At 40.0% G+C, this 24,316-nt stretch overlaps 1 protein-coding gene and 1 non-coding gene across 2 annotated transcripts; both read right to left on the bottom strand.

The window, feature by feature from the left end:
• Positions 1 to 1,091: 1,091 nt before the first annotated feature.
• Positions 1,092 to 19,741, bottom strand: LOC131190594 (keratin, type II cytoskeletal 7-like). The gene is made up of 9 exons (XM_058167933.1): positions 19,304 to 19,741; positions 16,173 to 16,384; positions 15,112 to 15,172; positions 13,345 to 13,440; positions 11,383 to 11,547; positions 10,843 to 10,968; positions 5,416 to 5,636; positions 4,451 to 4,479; positions 1,092 to 2,907 (listed from the first exon to the last, which is right to left on the bottom strand). The coding sequence occupies exons 1-9, from the start codon at positions 19,739 to 19,741 to the stop codon at positions 2,246 to 2,248; spliced, it is 2,010 nt and encodes a 669-aa protein (XP_058023916.1). The 3' UTR covers positions 1,092 to 2,245.
• Positions 4,886 to 4,989, bottom strand: LOC131193755 (U6 spliceosomal RNA). Its single transcript, XR_009154013.1, has one exon. It is a non-coding gene; the product is annotated as a U6 spliceosomal RNA (small nuclear RNA).
• Positions 19,742 to 24,316: the final 4,575 nt, after the last annotated feature.

Genomic DNA, 24,316 nt, shown 5'->3' with positions numbered 1-24,316 from the left:
TTGGTTAAGTAAGTCCATTTAACTTTATATAAATAAAGGTAAATGCCTAAGAAGTAGTCAAGAACCCAAGCTACGTATATTGTCTTCTAATGTCTTTCTCAAAAACAACTCCTGATTTTCCTAAGCCTCATTCATTATAGTAGCATAATTGAGAGGGAACAAGAAAATGCTCCAATCCTATGTTATACTTTCCCCTTAGAATTTAAGACTTGTTTCATACCTTCTATTGCTCTGGAAGCTGTTAAAGATAGAATGCTCTACTTCCACATATCATTTCATTAAACAGTTAGTTCTTGTCATCACTATTTAAATTTCCTTTAACTTTAGTTAACTTTTTTTTTGTATCTGCTTTCGTTACAAGTTCATTTTCCTCTATTCTTATTACCACTATCACAATTGTTTTGTATTTTTGATATTGGAGTCATACTTGTTTATTTTTATTTTTATTTCTATTTATATTAAAAACAGAAATACAAAGAATAGAATATTCTTCAATGACATGTGATAGGATAGAATTATTCTATGATATTTTAACTGCTTATGGATTTTTGCTTATGAGCTTTATTATAAACTGCCATGAGTCTCAGCAGGAGAAATAAATAAATAAATAATCAATCAATCGATCACAGGTGAAAATAACTGGCAAGAGTTTTAATTCTTTATTCATTGGCTGGAGAGAATAACACAAGCTTTTTGACAACATGCAGTCCCTAATGCAAGACTATCAAAAGATTATGCAACAGGCAAGATGACCAACATCTCCAATCACTTCAATTGTAGAAAGCAGAATATTTGAGAATCCCGTTCCATGAAAACAAACATCTATAATCAAATGAATTCTAAACAGTGGTTAAAAAAAAATCTTGGAATAGATTTTTGTTCTTTTGAAGTATCTGTACTCAGAGGTAGGTTTCAGCAGGTTCTGACCAATTCTGGAGAACCGGTAGCAGAAATTTTGAGTAGTTCGGAGAACCAGTAAATACCACCTCTGACTGGCCCCGCCCCCATCTATTCTCTGCCTCCCAAATCCCAGCTGATCGGGAGGAAATGGGGATTTTCCATCCCCTGCCACGTCCACCAAGCCACACCCACCAAGCCATGTCACATCCACCAAGCCACGCCCCCAGAACTGGTAGTAAAAAAAATTGAATCCCACCACTGGCTGTACTCAAAAGAGTTTATCCACCTAGATCAGATTTCTGAGACAAAAACTACCATTTGGATGGAATGCTAGGGAGCTTCGACAACTATGTAGTTGTTATTCTGCCCAAAAAGATGGGATGTACTTAGGAAAACCACTAGTTGTGATTTTCAAATGTTTTTAAAGAATATCCATGAAGTGACAAGGTGTAACATTCTCTTTATGGTCAGACATGTAGAAGACTTTATTCTACATGACCAGGCATGTATAAGTCTTTATTGTATATACGAAGGGAGAAGAATATTAGTATAGTGTCTTTGAGAGTCATAAGGGGGTCATTTTCTTCTTAGTCTTAATACTTTTCTTTCTGTCCTTCATCATTATATCTACTGATCGCTGACATGTCTGTATCTGTTCTTCACCTTGGCAGCGCTTCTTTGACAATAATTGTGTAGTATGCACATTGTACTATTTTGTAGTACTAATCTGTAAGAAATATAGTTAATCCTGATTTCTGGAATTGAGTTCTCCTTGTAGTATTTTGCTTTCTATTTACGCTAGCACACCGCTTATTAAACAGACTCACACAATCACCATAAGAAATCCAAAAGGAAAAGCAATCTAATCTAAAGATCAGAAGGGAATAAATACTTTGGAGTGTCAAATGTATGCTTGCATTAACAATAGCAATAACTATAAAATAAATTTTGGGTAAAAAGTCAATTAGTTTAAATAGCTGTTTTTAAAAATAGTGCAGCCCCTCTCCTAAAACAATGCATTTGTTTTCCAGTTAATACAAATTTGTGAATAAAACATTAGTATAAAATGTTAGTAAGAATATGTTTAAGAAAAAAGCCAGTGCCAAAAAATACATGGAAAAATGGTTGACTTGATAGAATCAAAGTATATGATTCTGGGGCAAATATCTTGCTTAAAGTAATAGAGTCACCAAAATACAAATACAGAATGGGTTACTAATCATGAACATTGTTCCAAAGGGTTTAGGAGAAGTTTTTCTGAATTTCTATTGTGCTGTCAGGGTCTATGACCAACTTTATAGTAGATTGATTACTGAATGTTAAAAATAAGACTGTTCCTATCTCTTTAAAAAAGTCTTACAGGTGTAGGGTAGAACAGTTCTCCAGAGCTTCCTACTGGCCCAGCATAACACACCCCTGCAGATGTTCCTAGAGATCCAGAGTAACACACTGCTGCAGGACCTCCTGCTGGTCTAGAGTAACACACACCACCTGCAGCTGCACCTACTCCTACAGAGGCTGGGTTCCCTTCAGCTGCACCCCCCATTGGGACTCCTCCCCTGGAGCACCACCTTGCATCCCCAAGTGGAGCAAACCCTGAGGATTCATAACCAGTCGTAGACCCATATCCCCTTCCTCCACCGCAGACTGATCCATAGGCAGTCCGTGTGCTGAAACCTGCACCTGGGCCATGGCCAGCACCTCTGCCAGCCTCTTCTGTTGAGGCTCGGCGCATGCCTGCAGAGGGATTACCAGAGCAGGACTCATTCCTATAGCTATGCCCTCTTCCTTGGTGGAACTCTGCATCTGCTGATACATTCCCAGTAGCTATATTGCTCCTTCCATTACTTTGATCAAATCCAGTACTTCTGGAGCTGTAGTTCCTATTGCTTCTCCCCTGACTTCCCATTCCATACCCTTTACCAAATCCCATATCATATCCTCCACCCACATATCCACTTGAAAATGGGAATCCAGCTGCATTCTCTGTTCCAGCTCTGATCACATCTGCAAGAAAAAGTAGGAAAGTCAACTTGTGCGAGCCAGAGGACCAATCCAGAGACCTATGGAAACCTATTTCCCACCTTATCTTTGCAATACTATTGCTTTAATAATTTCAAGAACATGTAATGAAAGTGATAAATGAATCCCTTTTAACTCTTCTTCCAAAGTAAAGTAAAAAATTACAGCTTTGCTATAGAAAAAGTTTGCCCACTAGAGAAAATCCTCACAAAAAATGATAATAAACCAATTATAAGAAATAACAAGACAACCGTTTGATCATACTAGCTAGCAAACCAATGCATCTCTCCTGCCAGGTCTTTTAACGGTTGAGTTTGTTTAGATTGTTGGCATTTCTTTTTTTTTTAAAAAAAAACTGGTTTGTTATTGTGCAAAGGCTGTTTGGATTTAACTTTTCTATTTTTACTGTTGTGAGCCACCTTAACTGATAGCTGAATAGGAAAGTAATAATAAATAACTAAAAAGGTGCACAGAGGATGGAAGATTGTACACACATCAACTGATGAACATGGATCAGTTCAGACCCTAATCTTGATTTTCCCAATGTAAGTGTTGTTGTTGTTTTGTACTTTTGAGTCAGTTTTTAAATCGCAGGTCACGCCCACTCCAGCTCGAGGAAGGGGAAAAACATCACGAAACATCACATGACGGCAACGTTTAGAGCAGGGGTGGGTTCCACTTACCTTTACTACCGGTTCACATTGTGAACCAGTTCGCATCATTACTCCAGTTATTCCAAAATAATAACTGGAGTAATACATAATAATAATAATTAAAAATATTATTTCTGAAGCCGGCTAACTGTTATTATGACAGAAGGTGGTGTTCTATAGAATCGGTCCAAACCGGGGGCAACCCACCACTGGGTGTAGCGAGAGGGACAAGCCCAAGATCACCCTGCTGGCTTTATACCTAGGGTGATACTAGAACTCGCAGTCTCCCAATTTTCAGTCCGGTGCATTAACACCAGCTGGCTCAAACTGGCACTACAGCATAAGTGCAGTCCCTAAAAAGAAGACCAAACCAGGGGTGAAATGCTCCTGGTTCGGACTGGATCACCCGATCTAGTAGCGATGACGGCAGGTGGTTCGAAGAACCAGTAGCAGAAATCCCTGCCCCACCCCATGCCCATTTGAGCTGTGCAATCGTCAGAGGTTTTTTTATTATTATTTTTAAAAGCATTTTTTCTTTGGCCAAAAAAATGCTTTTAAAAGTAAAAAAAAAAGCCTCTGATGATCACGTGGCTCAGCCGGGATCGTCAGAGGCTTTCTTCGGCCAAAGAGATTGTAGAAAAAAATTCTTTTAAAAGGCTCCTCTGATGATCCCACCTGAGTTGCCTGATCGTCAGAAGCTTTTAAAAGCATTTTTTACAACCTCTTCGGCTGAAAAAATGCTTTTAAAAGTAAAAAAAAAAAAAAGTTGGCCACACCCATCTAGTCACATTACCCCCCCCAAGCCACGCCCACAGAACTGGACCAAACATAGAACTGATGACATAATCCACCATATTTTCATGCTTTTTACTTACCTATACAGACAGGATTTCCTAAATGTATCCTATGGGGAGAAAAAGGAGATTCTATTGTAATCAGAGAGCCTTATGACTTATTTCAGACAGATACCCGATATCCTTGTCCTGCCCTGGCCTTTTGTAATTGTAATTAATAGGCAGTTGGCTATTTTTTCTTCATTTTATTTGAGGTGGGTTTGGCTTATAAAGCTATTGGAATAAGCTTATGCTGAAAATCATAAATACAGGTAGTCTTTAACTTACAACCATTTGTTTAGTGACTGTTCGAAGTTGCAATGACACTGAAAAAGCAGATTTATGTTTTTCACACTTATGACCATTGCAGCATCCCCAAGATTAGGTGATCAAAATTTGGATGCTTGGCAACTGGTTCATATTTATGACACTTGCAGTGTCCCAGAGTCATGTGATCACTTTCTTTGCGACCTCCTGACAAAATCGACGGGTAAGTGAGATTCACTTGACAACTCTGCGGGGCCATGCTAATCTTCTCTGTATCGTTCCAATTTTAGTATATGTGCTGCCGAAGCGAGCACACTTGGACAACTCTGTTGGTAACTTAACAGAGTGAGTCACTTAACAACTGTGGCACAAAAGGTCGTAACATGAGACAAAATTTGCTAAACAACTGTCTCACTTAGCAACAGGAATTTTGGACTCAATTGCGGGCATAAATTGAGGGCTAGCTGTATACATTATTAAATCCTGACACATCCACCTATTGGTTCATGTCCACCAATGGCAGAGGAAGGAAAACTGTCTTAAACCACAGGTTTTTTTCTGGCAGTAGGAAGAACGAATATAAAGGTATGATCTTTCATGCCTAATTATAGACATGCCAAAGATCTGATCTGGAAGCCAAAACTAACTTTAGCTTAAAGAGTCCCACCTCAAGAGAAGCGAGAGGGCATGAAGAAAATCTCAGCCCACCCCTGGATATATTGAATGTCATTCATAGTTACCTGCTCTCCTCTCCCTCCAGCAGTGTCTTATAAGTAGCAATTTCAATGTCAAGAGCGAGCTTGGTATTCAGAAGCTCTTGGTAATCTCTTAGCAGCCTTGCTAAGTCATCCTTGGCCTTCTGCACAGCAGTTTGCAGATCAATATGCTTATCCCGGGCATCTTTCAGAGTACAGTCTCCATGCTGCTCAACCTCACAAATGGATGTTTGGAAAGCATTAACCTGTTCAGAATAGACAAGCAAAGTCCACACCGAATCAACCGATGGGAAAATGGCACCGCAGTGCATGCCAATTGGTAATAACGTCAGTAAAGAAAAAGAAACGCATTTTTAACATGTTGGATTGTGGACTTGAAGGGAAAGCCAACAGCAAAAAGAATAAAGAAAAAAATGTCAAGGCTAAGAACTGAGAAGCATTTTTGAGTTTTCGGTGTTATTAATTTAGAATTGGGAGAAGGCATCCAATTGAAATGAAACAATAGCTGAAGTAAGCAGAGATTAACATTAGCTTGAAAACGTGTGAAGGGAGAAATGAAAGCAACATCAACATTAAAAAAAGATATGAAAATCACCATAATTGCAACGAGAGACAAAAGAGCGAGAAGAAGGAGAACTACGGTCCAGGAAGACCTGATAGGAAGAGAGAGAAAATGAAGTGACTAATACAGACAGAAAAGTTGGAATAGGATGTAAAAAATGAAAAACACAAAGAACTTGGCCACAAAATCCAAATTGTTCAAAAAGCAAGAGGAATTTAGTATCCTACAGTAAGGACAGTAAATATTAAAAATATGGAAGCCCAGATGAAGCAAGAGCCAGACAAACGCCAGTGCTTTCTTTCATTCTTTGTATTCGTTTTCAGCTCTATTTCTTGACTTTCAATTTCTCGGCTAACAAGTTTGGCTCAAGGGCCTCTGGTGGCTCAACAGACTAATGTAGTCTGTTATTAACACAGCTGCTTGCAATTATTGCAAGTTCAAGTCCCACCAGGCCCAAGGTTGACTCAGCCTTCCATCCTTTATAAGGTAGGTAAAATGAGGACCCAGATTGTTGGGGGGGGGCAATAAGTTGACTTTGTATATAATATACAAACGGATGAGACTATTGCTTAATACAATGTAAGCCGCCCTGAGTCTTCGGAGAAGGGCGGGATATAAATTCAAATTAAAAAAAAAAAGGGAATAGACTGGCAAATCATCCATTGTCAAGAAAATGAGAAACGAATCCCAAATAAAATAGAAAAAAATAATATAGATTTACCTAAAAGACAAGTACTTGTGTGTAATAGCTTCCCTGTCAATAAAAATAGACCACAACTCAATCTGGAGAAGAATAGAATAGAATAGAATAGAATAGAATAGAATAGAATAGAATAGAATAGAATAGAATAGAATAGAATTTTTATTGGCCAAGTGTGATTGGACACACAAGGAATTTGTCTTGGTGCATATGCTCTCAGTGTACATAAAAGAAAAGATACCTTCATCAAAGTACAACATTTACAACACAATTGATGGTCAATATATCAATATAAATCATAAGGATTGCCAGCAACAAGTTATAGTCATACAGTCATAAGTGGAAAGAGATTGGTGATGGGAACGATGAGAAGATTAATAGTAGTGCAGATTCAGTAAATAGTCTGACAGTGTTGAGGGAATTATTTGTTTAGCAGAGTGATGGCCTTCGGGAAAAACTGTTCTTGTGTCTAGTTGTTCTGGTGTGCAGTGCTCTATAGCGTCGTTTTGAGGGTAGGAGTTGAAACAGTTTATGTCCAGGATGTGAGGGATCTGTAAATATTTTCACGGCCCTCTTCTTGATTCGTGCAGTATACAGGTCCTCAGTGGAAGGCAGGTTGGTAGCAATTATTTTTTCTGCAGTTCTAATTATCCTCTGAAGTCTGTGTCTTTCTTGTTGGGTTGCAGAACCGAACCAGACAGTTATAGAGGTGCAAATGACAGACTCAATAATTCCTCTATAGAACTGAATCAGCAGCTCCTTGGGCAGTTTGAGCTTACTGAGTTGGCGCAGAAAGAACATTCTTTGTTGTCCTTTTTTTGATGATTTTTTTGACATTAGCTGTCCATTTTAGATCTTGCGATATGATAGAACCTAGAAATTTGAAGGTTTCTACTGTTGATACTGTGTTGTCTAGTATTGTGAGAGGTGGAAGTATGGAAGGGTTTCTCCTAAAGTCTACCACCATTTCTACGGTTTTGAGTGTGTTCAGTTCCAGATTGTTTCGGTCGCACCACAAAGCTAGTCGTTCGACTTCTCGTCTATATGCGGATTCATCATTGTCTTGAATGAGACCAATCACTGTTGTGTCATCTGTGAACTTCAGTAGCTTAACAGATGGATCGTTGGAGATGCAGTCATTGGTATACAGAGAGAAGAGAAGTGGGGAGAGCACACAGCCTTGGGGGGGCCCTGTGTTAATTGTACAGGTATTTGACGTGATCTTGCTTAGCTTCACCTGCTGCTTCCTGTTTGCTAGGAAGCTTGTGATCCACTTACAAGTCTGTTCTGGTACTTGTAGCTGGTTTAGCTTAGTTAGAAGAGTGTCTGGAATGATGGTATTGAATGCTGAACTAAAGTCTACAAAGAGGACCCTTGCATAGGTCTTTGGAGACTCAAGATGTTGTAGTATGTCATGCAGAGCCATATTAACAGCATCATCTGTTGATCTATTTGCTCAGTATGCAAATTGCAAGTGGTTTAACAGCGGATCCATGATGATTTTCAAGTAGGAAAGCACTAGCCTTTCAAAGGTTTTCATGACTACAGATGTTAAAGCAACTGGTCTGTAGTCATTCAGTTCCTTGATGGTGGGCTTCTTCGGCACTGGGATGATGGTAGAGCGTTTGAAGCAAGAAGGAACATAGCACATCTCTAGTGATTTATTGAAAATATGGGTGAAGATGGGGGCCAATTGGTCAGCACAGACTTTTAAGCAAGAAGGAGTTATCTTGTCTGGGCCTGGAGCTTTTCCTGGCTTTTGTCTGTGAAATAGGTCCTGCACTTCCTTTTCTGTGATCACTAGGGGTTGTGAACCCAATGGGATGGGGTCAATTGTAGGAGGCTTGGCCGTTGTTGGTGTGTCTGAGATGGGGGTTGTGGAGATAGGTGGCTGTAGTTTCCTTTCAAACCTGCAGTAAAACTCATTCAGGTCATCTGCCAGTTGTTGATTACCTTCAGCCTGGGAAGGAGGTTTGCCATTGCCAGTGATATTTTTAAGAGTTTTCCACATGTTTGCTGGTTCATTTGCTGAAAACTGATTCTTTAGCTTTTCAGAGTAGCTTCTTTTTTGCTGCTCTGATCTCCCTTGTTAGTGCATTTCTGGCCTGATTGTACAGCATTTTATCACTTTTTCTGTAGGCTTCCTCTTTGGAATGGCGTAGCTGCTTAAGTTTAGGTGTGAACCAAGGTTTGTTGTTACTGTATATTCTCAAGTTCCTTGTAGGTACACATAGGTCTTCACAGAAGCTGACATATGATGTTACAGTATCTGTGAATTCATCCAAGTCTGCAGAGGTATCTTAAAAAATATTTCAATCAGTGCAGTCAAAGCATGCCTGTAGCTTTAATTTTGTCTCCTCCGTCCAGGTCTTCACTGATTTAATTGTTGGTTTTGTGGTTTTAAGTCTTTGCCTGTAAGCAGGTACAAGGTGAATCATGCAATGATCAGAGTGTCCTACAGCTGCACATGGTAAAGACCGATAAGCATCTTTTAGTGTTGTGTAGCAATGGTCTAGAGTATTCTTGCCTCTGGTGGGATAATTGACATGCTGAAAGTATTTTGGTAGCTCTTTCCTTAAGTTTGCCTTGTTTAGATCTCCCAAAATAATGGCCAGTGAATCAGGGTGTTTGGCTTCAGCCTCCATGATTTGGTCAGCTAGAGTTCGTAATGCCTTGTTTACACAGGCTTGTGGTGGGACATAAACAGCAATTAGAAGAAATGAAGAAAATTCATGAGGCGAATAGTATGGTTTGCAGTTGATAATTAAATTTGTAAATTATTTTTAAATCTTGACACTTGTTAATATATAGGCATAAGCTTCCTCCTTTCTTTTTACGTTTCTGTAATTCTGTCTGATCGTTCAATCTGAAATCCTGGAATGTTCAGGCTGCTATCTTCAATTGATTCATTTAACCAGGTTTCAGAGAAGCATAGGACTGCTGAATTGCGAAAATCAGAATAGTATTTGTCTAAGAGGAGTATTTCATTCATCTTATTTGCAAGTGAACATACATTTGTTAGGAAAATTGAAGGCAGAGGAGTTTTAATGCGATTTCTTAATCTGTTTAAGATCCCAGCTCGTTTACCTCTCTTCCGTGGCTTCCATCGTTAGGTTTTTTTGATAATCCATGGCTCTGTGGGAATTGCCTCCTCCTGTGTTAGAATCTCCTCCGTGTTTGTAAAGACTGGCGGGGGTGAGATCAAAGAAAGCTGCTCCTTAAAGAAATGTTGCTTAATTTTTAGCAGATGGTCTCGTGAGTAGGAAATCCATAGTGAGTCGCAGAGAACAATTAGAAATAAAGAAACCATTAGAGAGCATTTCACTGAGGCAGCCTTCGTCGGCGCCATCTTGGAAAACTAAGAAGAAAACTAACTAGGCAACCTCCATGCCTGCTAAGCCTGTTGCTCAGGTATTGACCATTGATGGACAACTTCAAGTCCCCTGCCTTGCCATCTTCTGGTTCCTGATCTTTAAATTTGACCTTGGTTGAAGATTCCTCAAACAGAAAGGGCCTTAAATTACCAATTCAAATAGAGATTGTCCTCTACCAAACAGGAGGAGGATTATAGTCTCGTAATGGAACCAATCAAGAACAACTGCGGAAAAGAGAATCTGTTAAAATTATCACTACCTTTAAATCTGGGGGAGGGGGAAGGAATTTTATATTTATAGGATTTTGATGGAAGCCATGATGACACCACGCCTGTCACAATGCCATCACACACAATGTAAATTACATAATTCAGGTCTGTCGCTTTGTGATATTATGGTGCAAATAATACATGTGTGATATCACTCATTTTCCCATAGATGCCCAAGCTTGCTTTTATTCTTGTTTAAATTATTTTAAATTATTTTACCTCAAGAGAAGGCCTGTTGTCTGACATAAACAGAGGATATAAATATTCATCTGTGAAGACGTAGTGTCAGTACGCAAATCAGCAGATCTGATAATGCTATTTATGGAGGGAAGCTGAGATTTTTTTTAAAAAAACAGCAATTTCCACAAATTGCCGATGTTTTCCTAAGTGCTGAACCTAAACAGCATATTTCAACCCTAGTGGAAATGTTCAGAAAAAATATTGACAAGTTTGGACTCCACAATGAGGTTTCCAGAAATAACTTCAATGGGTATATTGAAACAAACAGGTCCTAGATGAGGAATAACCCATCAGGGTTGCCCCTACCTGCTTTTTAATAATATCAGATTCAGACTGCAATTTATGAACCAGACGAGTCAGATCTGCAATCTCTTGCTGGTTGATCTTCAGAGTTTGAGAATATTTGCCTCTTTGTTGCTGAAGCTCCTGGAACTGATATCCAAGAAAGAAAGAAAAAAGTTAATAATATTGCCACCATGTGGAATGTGCCATTTACATCTTGATTAAATTCCTATTGGATTGTGAGGACAATCCAAAAGCCATAATAAGCAAAAATTCTCAGTGGTGGTTCTAGGCACACACACATACCCCAATTTCAGCCTGTTTTGACCTACGGGACATGCTAAAGAGAACAGGGTCAGGAGAAAATTTAAGTGGACAAAAATGGCGGGACAGAGAAAAATTAACATGCATTAATATTTCATGAATTAAGTATTGTTCCTCTGGAATATGCCAGGTAGATGTTTTGGAGAATGTCAGGGAAAGGACTTGAAAAATGGTATGAATTCCATAAGACCCATCTAGTTTTCCAAACAGATACGAAGACCCCGCGCCCCCATAACTTACTCGGTTTTCATAAAAAGCATTAACTTCTTCTTTGCTCCCCTGGGCAACATTCTGATACCATGCTTCCACGTTTTTGATGATGCAGTCAATGTCCAAGTCTCGGCTGTTGTCCATTTGCAAGAGGATGTTGGTGTCGTAAACTTTGTTACTGAGCTGTGCTAATTCCTGCAAAATCATTGAAAATCTGTGGCTGAGCCAGGTAGAAAAGGCTCTCGCATCTCCAGGGATACATTAACATAAAACCAAACTATGACATATGACTTGACTACAACAGGGGTTTCCCTAAAGCTACTACATTCAATGAAATAGGTGTAAGTATCCTGTGTAAAGGCTGATTTAGTGAAGCATATTCTTCATCTTTTAATAAGAACGTTGCAACTACAACTGATTATTTTCCTGATGAAACATCTGCTGCTCTACAGTATATACTGTATATTCCTCCTGTCTTTGAAAATCCTGCCCACGGGGCTTTTACCAGGCCAGATTAAGACCAACTGATGTCATAAGCAATGCTCAATGGTAGTGCTGCTGGGCCCTTCCATTGCTTAACTGTCAAAGCATTAAAGAAGCTGTAGTGGAGGAGCGGTTAGAATGCAGTATTGCAGGCGAACTCTGCCTATAGACAGGAGTTCGATCTTGACCGGCTAAAGGTTGACTCAGCCTTCCATCCTTCCAAGGTTGGTAAAATGAGGACCTAGATTGTTGGGGGAAATATGCTGACATTTGTAAACTGCTCAGAGAGGGCTGTAAAACACTGTGAAGCAAATGCTACTGCTATTAAGCCTCAAAAAGTACCTTATTGCTCAAGGCCAGAGTTGTTTTGAGGCATGCTGGAAATAAAAATGGTGGTTACCATTGTATCAAAAAAATTAAGAATAGTGGGAGGGACATTCATTCCTATTGAAGCTCAATCCATTTGAGGGAAGTATATTCTGAGATACTTCAACCCAATTTTAGGAGCATGGATTGGTTGCACTCATAGGAAAGCTAATTTATTTATCTAATTTCTATTGCCAAGTGATACTGGGTGGTTTACAAAAGAGTTAAAACAACTTAAAGGACATCAAAAACAAGAAAAACATCCACAAAATAAATAAATATAAACTGTGACCATGATGATTAATCAGCTAATAGTAAACCCAAGTAACGGGGCCCTTCACAAATTATTTTGACAGAGTTGCAGCTGCTTCTAAAAGATTTCCCTTCTCCTTTCTTTGTATCTTGCCATTTTCTCTGCATTGCTTTTTTTATACCTGTGTTTCCCTGAAAATAAGACCCTGTCTTATATTTTTTTGAACCCGGAAATAAGCGCATGACCTTATTGCCATGCGCTCAAAATCCCAATTGGGCTTATTATCAGGGGATGTCTTATTTTGGGAGTATAATGAATGCTAGAACATGAAACAAATGCCTATGAATCTAATTTTCACCCAGCTGCTTTTCTTTTGAAAATTACAGAACACTGTAAGAAGGAATCCTGTTCTTCCTGGTCTTTGTGTGGCTGGTGGCATAGGAAATCCAAATTAGGAAGAAAGCTTGTTTGGATGAGAGTACATATTCATATTCTTTCCCCTATGAGTCTTATGTCCTATGAGCTGAATGTAAACTGCTCCAATCTTGATTGCAGAAAATATGACTTCAGTAATAGAGTTGTTAATGCCTGGAATGCACTACCAGACTCTGTGGTCTCTTCCCAAAATCCCCAAAGCTTTAACCAAAAACTATCTACTATTGACCTCACCCCATTCCTAAGAGGTCTGTAAGGGGCGTGCATAAGAGCACCAACGTGCCTACCGTTCCTGTCTTAATGTTCCCTTTGATTGTATCCAATTTCGTATAGTTATTACATGCTTATGCTTATATATACAACGTAGTTATTTCATGCTTATGCTTATATATACTGTTGTGACAAATAAAACAAAATAAAATTCTGTCTTAAAATAATCCCAGGGTTGTTCTTACCTCTGCATAGATACCACTGCGAAATTCCAATTCTCCGCTGAGCAAATTTATTTTCCCTTCCAGTTCTGACTTGCTCAGAGAAATGGAGTCTACATCCTGAAGATGATAGAACAGATAATTAAACATTTTTCAATTTGGAAATATTGTCTATGTCCAGGCAACCCTATCATTAGGCAGAGCAGGAGGGTAGGTCCTTGGTGGGGTAAAGAGATTAGTAGAGCCTGATACTTCCACTTAAAGACACAGGTGCATATCCCAAAGGATCTAGCCAGTCTTGACTTAATTGAATGCCCTCAATTCACAATGCTGGAGAGGAAAGGTAAACCAGTTTTAAAGCTGGTGAATTCTTGGATTGCTCAAAATAGAGCAGAAATTATGAAAACAGGCAGCAAGGAAGTCTGATGAAGTAGAAATGGAAAGTTGGTTAAAATATTCCACACTACCTTCCCCATTCAAGGATGGCACATAATTTGGGGGTTCTCCTTGGACTGGCAACTGTGTCTAGGAAGGCCTTTGTAGTTTCATCCGGTGTGCCAGTTGCGGTCTTTCTTAGACCTTTCAGACAGTCTTTCAGGCGGTCTTTCAGACAGTCACTCATGTTTTAGGTCACGTCAGAGCTCTGTTCACATTGTAGGTAGTGCCATCCATATAAACCAGGGCTGTCAAAGTCCCAGTCCGTGAGCCAGATGCGCTGGCCACGCCTACACCCGGTTTAGTGAAGGGGGGGGGGAAGTCCCGATATGTCACCTGACGATGCCGTGATGATGTGAGTTTGACACCCTTGATATAGATCATCCAGAAGCTGCAGTTGGTTCAGAATGCAGCTCTGTGGGGAATGGTGAGCTTGCCTTGGTATGCCCATGTAACACCTCTGCTTTGTGAGCTGCACTAGTTGCCAATTTACTTCCAGGTTTTATTCAAGTTGCTGATCATTATCTATAAAGCCCAACATGGTTACTTGACTGACTCCCTGTCTTCCATAGTATCTGCCTGGCCAATCCTATTTGGCAGAGTTGGATGCTCTGGTTCTTTGATTTAAAAATTTCATCTATCAGGACCCTGGAAGAGCACCTTCTCTGCCCTCTGGAATGAAATCTTCGTGAAATTTGAACAGGCCCCTCACCCTGCTGGTGTCTTGAAGGAACTTCACCCAGGCCTTCAGTGGGCGTGTGGGAAGCCCTCTTTACTTTGTGTTTGATTTCCCCTTCTGTATTTGTTCCAGCTCTATTATACTTTTCAGAATGTGGGGATCTGAACTGTTCCCAGTGTTCTGGATACAGGCACACTGTTAGCAGATTTACTTTTTGATAGAGGTTAGGACAAAACCAGTCCATTTTGTGTGTTTTCTCTATGAGGAAAATGGGAGGATGCCTTTCGTTTCCTGCTTTAAAAAGAGAGAGAGGTCCATCTATCAAAGGTAAAATGGCCCCTTGAAAATCACTCATTGGGGAATATGGAAAGTGGTCTTTTACAGCAATAGAGAATGGGTAGGGTCCCTGGGAAGGAAGGAAGGAAGGAAGGAAGGAAGGAAGGAAGGAAGGAGGAAGGAAGGAAGGAAGGAAGACAGGCAGGAAAGCAGGCAGGCAGAAAGGAAGGCAGAAAGGCAGGCAGGAAGAAAGGCAGAAAGGCAGGCAGGAAGGAAGGCAGGAAGGAAGGAAGGAAGGAAGGAAGGAAGGAAGGAAGGCAGGAAGGAAGGCAGGAAGGAAGGTAGGCCTTCTTTTGCAGTAGAATTTTGGTTAATTTAAGGCATTAATCCAGAAATCTTACCTTCTTGAGCAGCACAAATTCATTTTCTGCATCTGTGCGTCTTTTGAATTCCTGTTCATATCTGGAAACATGGAATAAGAGCTCTGTACCATTCAAAGCATGACTCTCTGTGAGTCACCGCAAGCCAAAAAAGGATAAAGACTACCTTTCCCATAAAACGATATAAAGTAAATTGCTTCGGCTGTTTATATTTATATTTTGAATGCCCTTGCCCATTCATTTTCTTGTCCATTAGCTATCATTTTCTTTTAGCACGAGATATATATTATGGAATGTTAATAACGTAGCCATATGCTGTACTTAATATAGAGCTGGTTTGGTTTAGTGGTTAAGGCACCAGTCTAGAAACCAGGAGACAGTGAGTTCGCAACACCTTAGGCATGAAAGTTGGTTGGGTAACTATTATATTATTATGCTGTTCAGGACAGATTTCTTTGTACCATAGTACAATTGGAAGGAATTTATGAAACGTCAAAATACTGATCGTAATTCAACAGCTATTTTCGGATATTTTAATCAGTATCTAAGTTGTGATGGAAAGTTTTAAAAAGGCAATTCCGTTTGGGCTGGAGAACAAAGATAAATCTAAGAAGCATGTTTAAAAGTTATTATAATCAAACAATAAGGAAGTGTTGCAGAAGATGAGACTTGAGAACTGAGGACTATGGAAAACATAATTTTGAGCTTATTCAGAATTTTAGAGATTTTTATGAATGAATTATAGGATATTACCTCCTGTAGATTATATTATATTAATTCCACCTTGCTTTAAGTCTTTTAAATATTTGCCAGTTCACAAGGAAAGAAAGCAAAAGTTGGGGGAAAAAAACTTATTTCAATTTGCGTAGCTGGTCTCCTCTTTTTAATTGAGACAATTGCTACGTGCTTCAAAAATATTGAATAAAATGAGCTATCTAGTCCCATGTTAGTGCCAATGGGCACCCCAGCTGAAAACATTAAAGAATCTCATACTCAGAGTATATCTTTTTTCCCCCACATTATTTTCCTCCTCCTCCTCCTCCTCTTCCTCCTCCTCCACCTGCTGATCACCCTCATATTACTTGCACTTGAAGTCCTCTACCAGCTGGTCAATGGCAGCATTTTCATTTCTTAGATGCTCCTGGGTATTTAACACACACTGCAGTTGCTTTCTCATGTTGCTGATGAAGTTCTCGTAACACGGTTCAAGGCTTTTCTTGGCTGGAACGACCTGTTCTTGCAAAAGTTTCCATTTGGTCTCAAGGACTTTGTTCTGCATCTCTAGGTTTCGGACCTATTTCATAAACCAGAATCCAACAATAGCATAAATTAGGTAACGATTCAAGACTTAACTTTATCTCTGAAACGAAATTTATTTTGGTCTGCTTTTCGTTCTATATAAATTTCATTCAAATTGAATGTAGTTCATTACGGATATGATTTCTTTGTAATCATCTGTTTACCAATGTCTTACTTTCTGTCAATTCAAATCTTTATTGTCAGTGCACTGTCACGGTACACATTACAATTTCTTAACCTCTAGATCTAGATCTAGATCTTGGATCTAGGATCTAGAGATCCAAGACAAATTCGTTGTGTGTCCAATCACACTTGGCCAATAAAAAAAAAATTCTATCTCTGGGACTAGAGTCCAATCTTCTGAAGTTCTGGAGCTTTAGGATATGCACTTCCAAGACAAACAATGAGGCATATTGGGTATCTGCAGAGAAGAAAGGGGACCCAAATACACATGTGGTCAATGTCACCATCACCTACTATGATTCCAGAAAGACTTTGGAGTACAAAGACCTAATGGTGGCATCTGAGTGACCTAATCATCACTCATGCATCAATCAGTTTGGCATCCCAGTGGTTTGCTTGGTTGTTGCTGGAACCCTTTTCTCTTTGAGTAAGCTGAGTTACAAAATTTATTGGTATCGAATTGTACTTTATAGTCCAATGATACTTTAAGTAGCATAAACATTTACAGCAAAATGCATATTATGCGCAAATAACAATGCACATTACAAAACACATTTTTGTTAGCAAAGTAAATCACGTATGAATAGCTCTAGAAAGCCGAGTCTCTGTGCCGCTGCCTGTAACATGTTTAACAAAGGTTTGTAGATAAGTCAAAATATGAATTCTTTTTTGTTATTGATACTTCCCATATTAATTTTCTCAGGCCTGGGGGCCAGGAGAGCAAGCGAGCCCACACCATTGATGAAGCATATTTTCATGAGCCACATTGTACTAATCGGTTGGAGACAATATTTTTTATATATTGTGTTTATGTTTTATTTTAATTCTTGTTAGCTTCCCAGAGCTGCACTCCAGAGAGGAGCATTTGTAGTTATAGACGTAAAGAAAATATAAATAAATATCAATAATTGGAAAACATCTCTCATGGTTCGCAGCAAGTGTGCTTGGGCTGAGAACCAAAGTCTAACTCATCTGGCATACATTATACTAGGCAAGAGTGCATTATGTGGTGTTACAAAATATAATCATCCAAAGCATGTTAAAAGATCACATATTCTGCATCCTTGATTTGCTTTTTCAGTCGACAGCACCATAAGGAACACTAAAACTAGTTTCATTTGTAAATGAAAATCCTTTCCACAAGGCAAGTTCTTTCAGCGCGCTCATCTAGAAAAGTAAATTAAAATTCAAGTACAAAGAAAAAAGAATAGAAAGTCAAATGAAAAGTCTAAAAGATCAGATGAAAATAACAATGCCAAAAAAAAGCAACCATCTTGTTTCTTCTACAGTAGCTTAGCAATCTCGATGAAATCCATTGCTACATAAGTAGAAATATAAGCCAAGAGTCTGCTAATATCTGACATATTTCTGGCTCAAAATATATATATATTTGGAGCAACTCTCTCTCTCTCTCTCTCTCTCTCTCTCTCTCTCTCTCTCTCTCTCTCTCTGAGTGTGTGTGTGTGTGTGTTTACATGATAGACAGACAGACAGATGATAGATAATGATGATATAGATAGATGGATGATAGATGGTAGTAAATAGATAGATACATAGATGACAGAAGATAGATAGATAATGGAAGATAGATAGATAGATAGATAGATAGATAGATAGATAGATAGATAGATAGATACAGACAGACAGACAGACAGACAGATAGATGGATAGATGACAAATGGATGGATGATAGATAGATAGATAGATAGATAGATAGATAGATAGATAGATAGATAGATAGATAGATAGATAGATAGATAGGAAAGTTATATGCAAAATTGCATATTAAGGAAATCTGGGCACAAAATAAATGGATATTTGAAGGATGATTTTTTTAAAAAAATAAATAAATGATGACATGATGTAGAATTTGGAATGACAGACTGATTCAATGCAAGGGGGACTGATAAAGACTGGGCACAAGGTTTTGGCTTATGCAGCAGATTCGCATTTCAAACGAAGCAGTTTTTCAACATTGGTCTTTATTGACTAATTCTGAGTCAATAATATTAGTTGCCAACTTTGAAAAGTAAACACTTAGACTTTATCTATATGTTGCAATCTCCCCTTAGAGTAAAAATAGAAGCCCAAAGAGGACATATTTGAGGAACAGTGGGAATTTTGCCCATCAGTAGCCCCCAAAAGCTTGCAACGGTATAAATCAAAGAGGGTACAGTGGCTTGGCTTGTGTGTTTCATGGATGATCAAGCTCATCAGGAGTCTACACCCTCACTTCCTGATACTTCCTCCAACAGAACAAGAAATTGCTCCAGTGTTATCGGTGGCGTATTGAATGGCTTCGCAAGTAAACCAATATGAATGGAGAAAGAAGATTCCCGCCCCCCCACAGCAGCATACTTTGTACTCTGGGCTAACACAGACCAAGATTGCTTAGGAAGCAGCAGAAGCTCTGGTATGGATCTCTCCATTTTAGAACTGTTCTCTGATTGAAGTAACCAAGTGATCAAATTCTGAGCTACTTACATTGTATTGCTTTTAATTCAATGCCTAAACAATCTAGTAAAAAACGGGCATTAGAAAAAACGTGGAAATTCAGATTTATTTCTTTTTTTAAAGAATGGACCAAAGTATATGAAGAGATAAGATAATGCTCAAATGAAAGCTCAAAAGCTCAAATGAAACCTGGTGAAACAGTTAAGATATCTCATGGGACTTTATACCATTTTTTAAAAAAAAAAACTTCAAGTCAAAGAGAAACCTATTTCCTCACCTTATCAATGAAGGTGGCAAACTGGTTGTTGAGGCTCTTCATCTCTTCCCTTTCGTGGTCTCGTAGAATATGTTCTTGAGGGTCAACTCCCACGTGCAATGGCTTCAGAAGCTTCTCGTTGATTCTAACTCCATGGATGCCGTCCCCCCTGCTGTTTGAGTATCCACCGAAAATCCCACAGCTTCCAACTGGACCATAATGACCCACTGAGCCAACAAAGGCAGGGCTACCATGACTTGCACAACCATAGTTGTGGCCACCATAATATCCAAGTTCGTAACCGCCAGGCGCCATTCTTCCTCTTCCACCCAAGTTGGAAAGGCTTTGACTGCTGAAACCATGGACCCCACCTCTGCTGCCCATGTGATGGTGCATGGAGGTGACATAGGTTCTATGTCCACTAAGTCCACCGAGAGCAGAGGCAGAGCTGAACCCCATTCCCCTTAGGAAGGTATTCCTGGTTGCTGACACCTGGTGAGTCATTGGGACAAGACGGGATGGTTGAGCCAAGGGAACAGGTGCCACAGAAGCAAAGCAGAGAGTGCAGCCCTCTAGCAGACGACCTCAAAGCGAATGCTTATATACACTTGTGGAGGTGTCCTTGATTGGTTTAGCATTTTAATTTAGGAACTTTCTCAGGTTTGGCTTGCCTCAGGGACAGAACTGCTTTTCAAAGTGCAGGTAGGAATTGCTTTGTTTGCAAGCTTTCTTCAGAGCGCATGATGTCTGAAAATTGTTTCCCTCACATTATTACAGGCTACAAAGAAAGTGAAGGAAGTTTTTTCTTCCTTTACTGACCACATTCGGTAAACTGAGAGGATGCATGTTCTGCCACACCACAGCTCAGCTCTCTCTTGTTAAGAGCCGATTTTACTAGTACCAAATAATTTATGGTAGTATCAGTAAAAACATGCATAACAAGAGAAAAAAAAATCTCTTGATGTAATCAGTACATATAGTCATACCAAGAAGGAGAACATTAGTAGAAATCCTATTTGTAATTTTATTGTCCTAAGAATCCAATTGTTACACTTAATGAATAACATAGAAGTTAAGGTTCTTTCTCCTACGATCCACAAACACAAGTAAACACGGACACAAAATTCCCCTAAAGAATAGTTTTATGAAACTCACTTCATAAAATAGTGTGCTGTGTTTTCAGTCATAGCAAACCCTACTCTGACCTATCATCATTATCATCATTTTAGCCATTCGGTAAACTGAGAGGATGCATCTCTTTTTTTCTGTAATGTCTCCCAGAGTTGTAAAAAATAAATAAATTACAATTATCTACTTAACTACATTAACAGAGCTATTATAATGATATGGAATGGTCTTGAAAATAGTCTTCCAATATTTTGAGTGGATGGTTGGGATGTCAAAAAAAAAAATATGTAGGGATGTTCACAAACTGTTCAACTAGAATGAAATAACATTTCTGAAAATCTCAATTCAATAGCTTTGGGACCTTTAGAATGGATAAACAGATTCAGCGGCGTATCCTCCCAAATCTAAGCATAGCTTGAATTTTAAACTGGTTTTAGTTAAAAGTGTTCAATTTCATTAAAAGGGAAGGGAAGGAGAAGGATATACTTTTATGTAACATATATCTGGAACTGAAATACAATCATTTTATAATGTTAGAATTATGATGCTCTGACAACATCTTTTGTGGGGGGGTCACATTCCTTATGATTTTGCCTTTATTTTGTTCATAGCACATGAAATGGAGGCTTAGGTCTCCTGTAATTGCTCTTAATCTTGAGGTACTTTGCTAGTACACCTGCTCATCAGAGGTGGGTTTCAGCAGGTTCTGACCAGTTCTAGAGAACTGGTAGTGGAAATTTTGAGTAGTGTGGAGAATCGGTAGTAAAAATTCTGACTGGCCCCACCCCCATCTATTCTTTGCCTCCCAAGTCCCAGCTGATCGTGAGGAAATGGGGATTTTGCAGTATCCTTCCTCTGGAATGGGGTAGGATTGGAGACTTTATAGTATCCTTCCCCTGCCATGCTCACCAAGCCACACCCACCGAACCGGTAGTAAAACCTTTTTGAAACCCACCACTACTCCTCATGGTGCACCTTGGATAGCACGGTAATGTGAACCAAACAACTAGCAACAATTGGCAGCCAGGCTACATTGAAGAATTGGCAGAACGACAGTTTGGCAGCCAGACATCTTTGTAGAATCCTGGCTCTCTAAATACATGGCAATGGTCATTGGCAGGATTAAATCCAGGAAGCCCTCTCTGGCACTCGCTCAAAGAACTGTCTAACAACTTTGACATCAACACACCAAATGGGCTGCTGAACGCCCAGATACAGGCAGTTACGTAGATGAGCCTACACAAAAGGTGCCAGGTTTTGGCCTTCCTCACCAGCATTGGTGAACTCTGAACAGGATCCGTACCCAACATGGTGTCTGCCAGGATTCATTGTTCAAGTGGGGTCTTGCCTCTATCCCTCAGTGTGACTGTGATGCTCCTCAACAAAAGATCCATCACATTGTGTCCGAATGTTCATCAAGAGCCTACACCGGCCCAATGTCTGATTCTTTTCAGTTGAACTACTATAAGTCCATATATTTGCCATATGCTAAATAAATAAATAATCTTGATGTTGTTGGATGCTGTTGGCTTTCCTTCTTAAGCCAACAGCATCCAACAACATCTGCTACGATCACTCATTCCCTGATCACCTCCTTTGTGGATTACTGTAATGCAGTCTACACTTGACTGAAGCCAAAAAGCCGAGAAGCAGACTAAATGGGACTGCTCTTGAAGCGTTGTTTGGAAGCTTCAGTTGGTATAAACTGTGGTGGCGTGGGCAGCTATGTGTGGGAATGGCACACTTTACGCCTCTGCTCTGTGAGCACATTGGTTGCTGGTTTGTTTCTGGGTGCAATTCAAGGTGCTGGTTTTGACCTTTAAAGCCCATTATGGCATGGGGCTGGGATAGTTGAGTGATTGCTTCTTCTCAATTATGTCTGCTCATCCCATCAGATCCAACAGAAGAGGTGTTTCTTCCTGATTTAACACAAGTCTCAGAGTGTGAAACAGTGAAATAACAGTACCAATTATTCTGCCGTTACTACCTAAAAGGAAATCTGGAAGTCTGAGTTATTTGTTGCTTGAACAAAAGGAAGAAGAGAAAGTGCCTACTTGTGACTCACCACTCATTGTGATTCCAGTCTGTTTGTCTTACTTGTGTTATGACCAAATGGGTGTAGAGGAGGTATTAGTCCAAAGAAGGCTCACCCACTGGTTATATTCACTCGTACTTTAATCCTTGGTGCCCGCACTTAAGATGTCGGTGGAGAAGAGATTTTCTCAACAGCCTTCCTTGAGTTCACTACTAGGGCTTCCTTTAATCCCTTGGTAATGCTGGAGATTTGCCACCCAAAGGGATGTGACTGCCACCAGGAATACAGATTATTTAATTTAATTTAAGGCAGCGGTTCTCAATCTGTGGGTCGGGACCCCGTTGGGGGTCAAATGACAATTTGCCAGGGGTCGCCTAAGACCATCGGAAATATGGGAAGTATACTTGCAAGTCGAAGAATCGCGCCCCAATGGTTGACTCCACAAGCCAGCTGCAGGCTCTTCAAATCGCTAGCTGAATTCAGCTTCAGGTGCGATGAATTAAAAAAGAGAGAAATCTTTGCTCTGATGTCTCCCTCTCAAGCCAGCTGCAATCACTCCCAATCGCTAGCCTAATCTGGCTTCAGGCGCGATAAACTTAATAGGGGAGGAGTCTCCACTTTAATTCCTCCGTCAGGGCAATCGCAAGCAGTTCAGATCGCTAGCCAATATGGCTTCAGGCGCGATAAATTCAAAACAAAAATAATTTTACAGTTGGGGTCGCCACATCATGGGGAATTGTATTAAAGGGGTTGCAGCACTATAAAGGTTGAGAACCACTGATTTAAGGTCTCTTACACTGATGAGCTGTAGAGCCAGAGTGGTCTCAACCCCCACTGATCAAGATCAGAAGACAGGGGAAGTCCACATAGCCCCTTTGCCCAAATCTAAAATGCTATGCTTATTGGTCATGGAGGGCATATACTCACAACTGTCTCCATCTGTCTACCATTGTTGTGCCTCACTTGCCCCCCCCCACCGCAGCCGGGCCCCTCTTATCTCTGCCAGACGCTGATAGTACAGAAGAATGTCCTGGCATGCCTCCAGCCCCCAGCCCTGGCACCATGCCCGGACAAATCGAATAAACAAGCCTCCCTCCAATAGCATGTGCGCCTGAAGCCAGCCATGAGCTGGGATTACCAACAGCTGGAGATGAAACGATGCAATGGATAGATCCACGCTTCTGGAGAATGGAGAGGCGACGTCAGCAAAAGGAAGGGAGGGGCAGGCCTGGATAAGTGCTGAGTCATGGAGCCACACCCCATGGCCTATATAAAGGATCTGCTTTCTGGCATTCTCTGAGTCAGGCAAAGTCTAATCTGGATTGCTGAAATCACACCTTGGATTCCTGCCTGCCCTGAGGACTCTGATAGGACTTTGGCAGAGCTGCAGAGGCACACTTGATACGGACTTCCCCGACTCAGCCGTCAGAGGAGGAGTGGGACACTACAACCATCCTGCTGATGAATCAGACTCAAGCCAGGACAAAGTGGGAAACCCAAAAGAATCTCTAGCCAAACATTCTGATTCACCTGGCAAAGGAGCCTAAGGGAATCTGGTGACCCTCTAATTGTCCTGCTGTGGGATTGTTCCCTCCCATCTGGTATGGAGCTTTAATTCCTCCCTACCTCTCTCCCAGGATGCCAACCTCATAAAAGTTATTCCTTAAGTGGGGCCCTGCAAGTAATCGGGGCCCCATTACCTGGTTGCCCTGTTAATTTTTATGTAATCCTTATGATAATTTTTGATTGTCTATATGTATAAATTAAGAAATTAAAAGACGCTTGCTCCTGGGGAGGAAAGCTATGGCAAATCTAGACAACATACTAAAAAGAAGAGACATCACCCTGCCAACAAAAGTGCATATAGTAAA

Source organism: Ahaetulla prasina, chromosome 2 (assembly GCF_028640845.1).
Source record: "Ahaetulla prasina isolate Xishuangbanna chromosome 2, ASM2864084v1, whole genome shotgun sequence".
Taxonomy (NCBI): domain Eukaryota; kingdom Metazoa; phylum Chordata; class Lepidosauria; order Squamata; family Colubridae; genus Ahaetulla; species Ahaetulla prasina.
This window is presented reverse-complemented; position numbering and strand designations above follow the sequence as displayed.

Coding starts and splice junctions, on each gene's coding strand:
- LOC131190594 (XM_058167933.1), bottom strand. CDS start 19,741: ATGGGGTTCAGCTCTGCCTCTGCTCTCGGTGGACTTAGTGGACATAGA. Junction 15,173..16,172: donor GTAGAGGACTTCAAGTGCAA/GTAATATGAGGG, acceptor CCATGTTTCCAG/ATATGAACAGGAATTCAAAA. Junction 4,480..5,415: donor CTGGAGGGAGAGGAGAGCAG/GTAACTATGAAT, acceptor TTCTCCCCATAG/GATACATTTAGGAAATCCTG.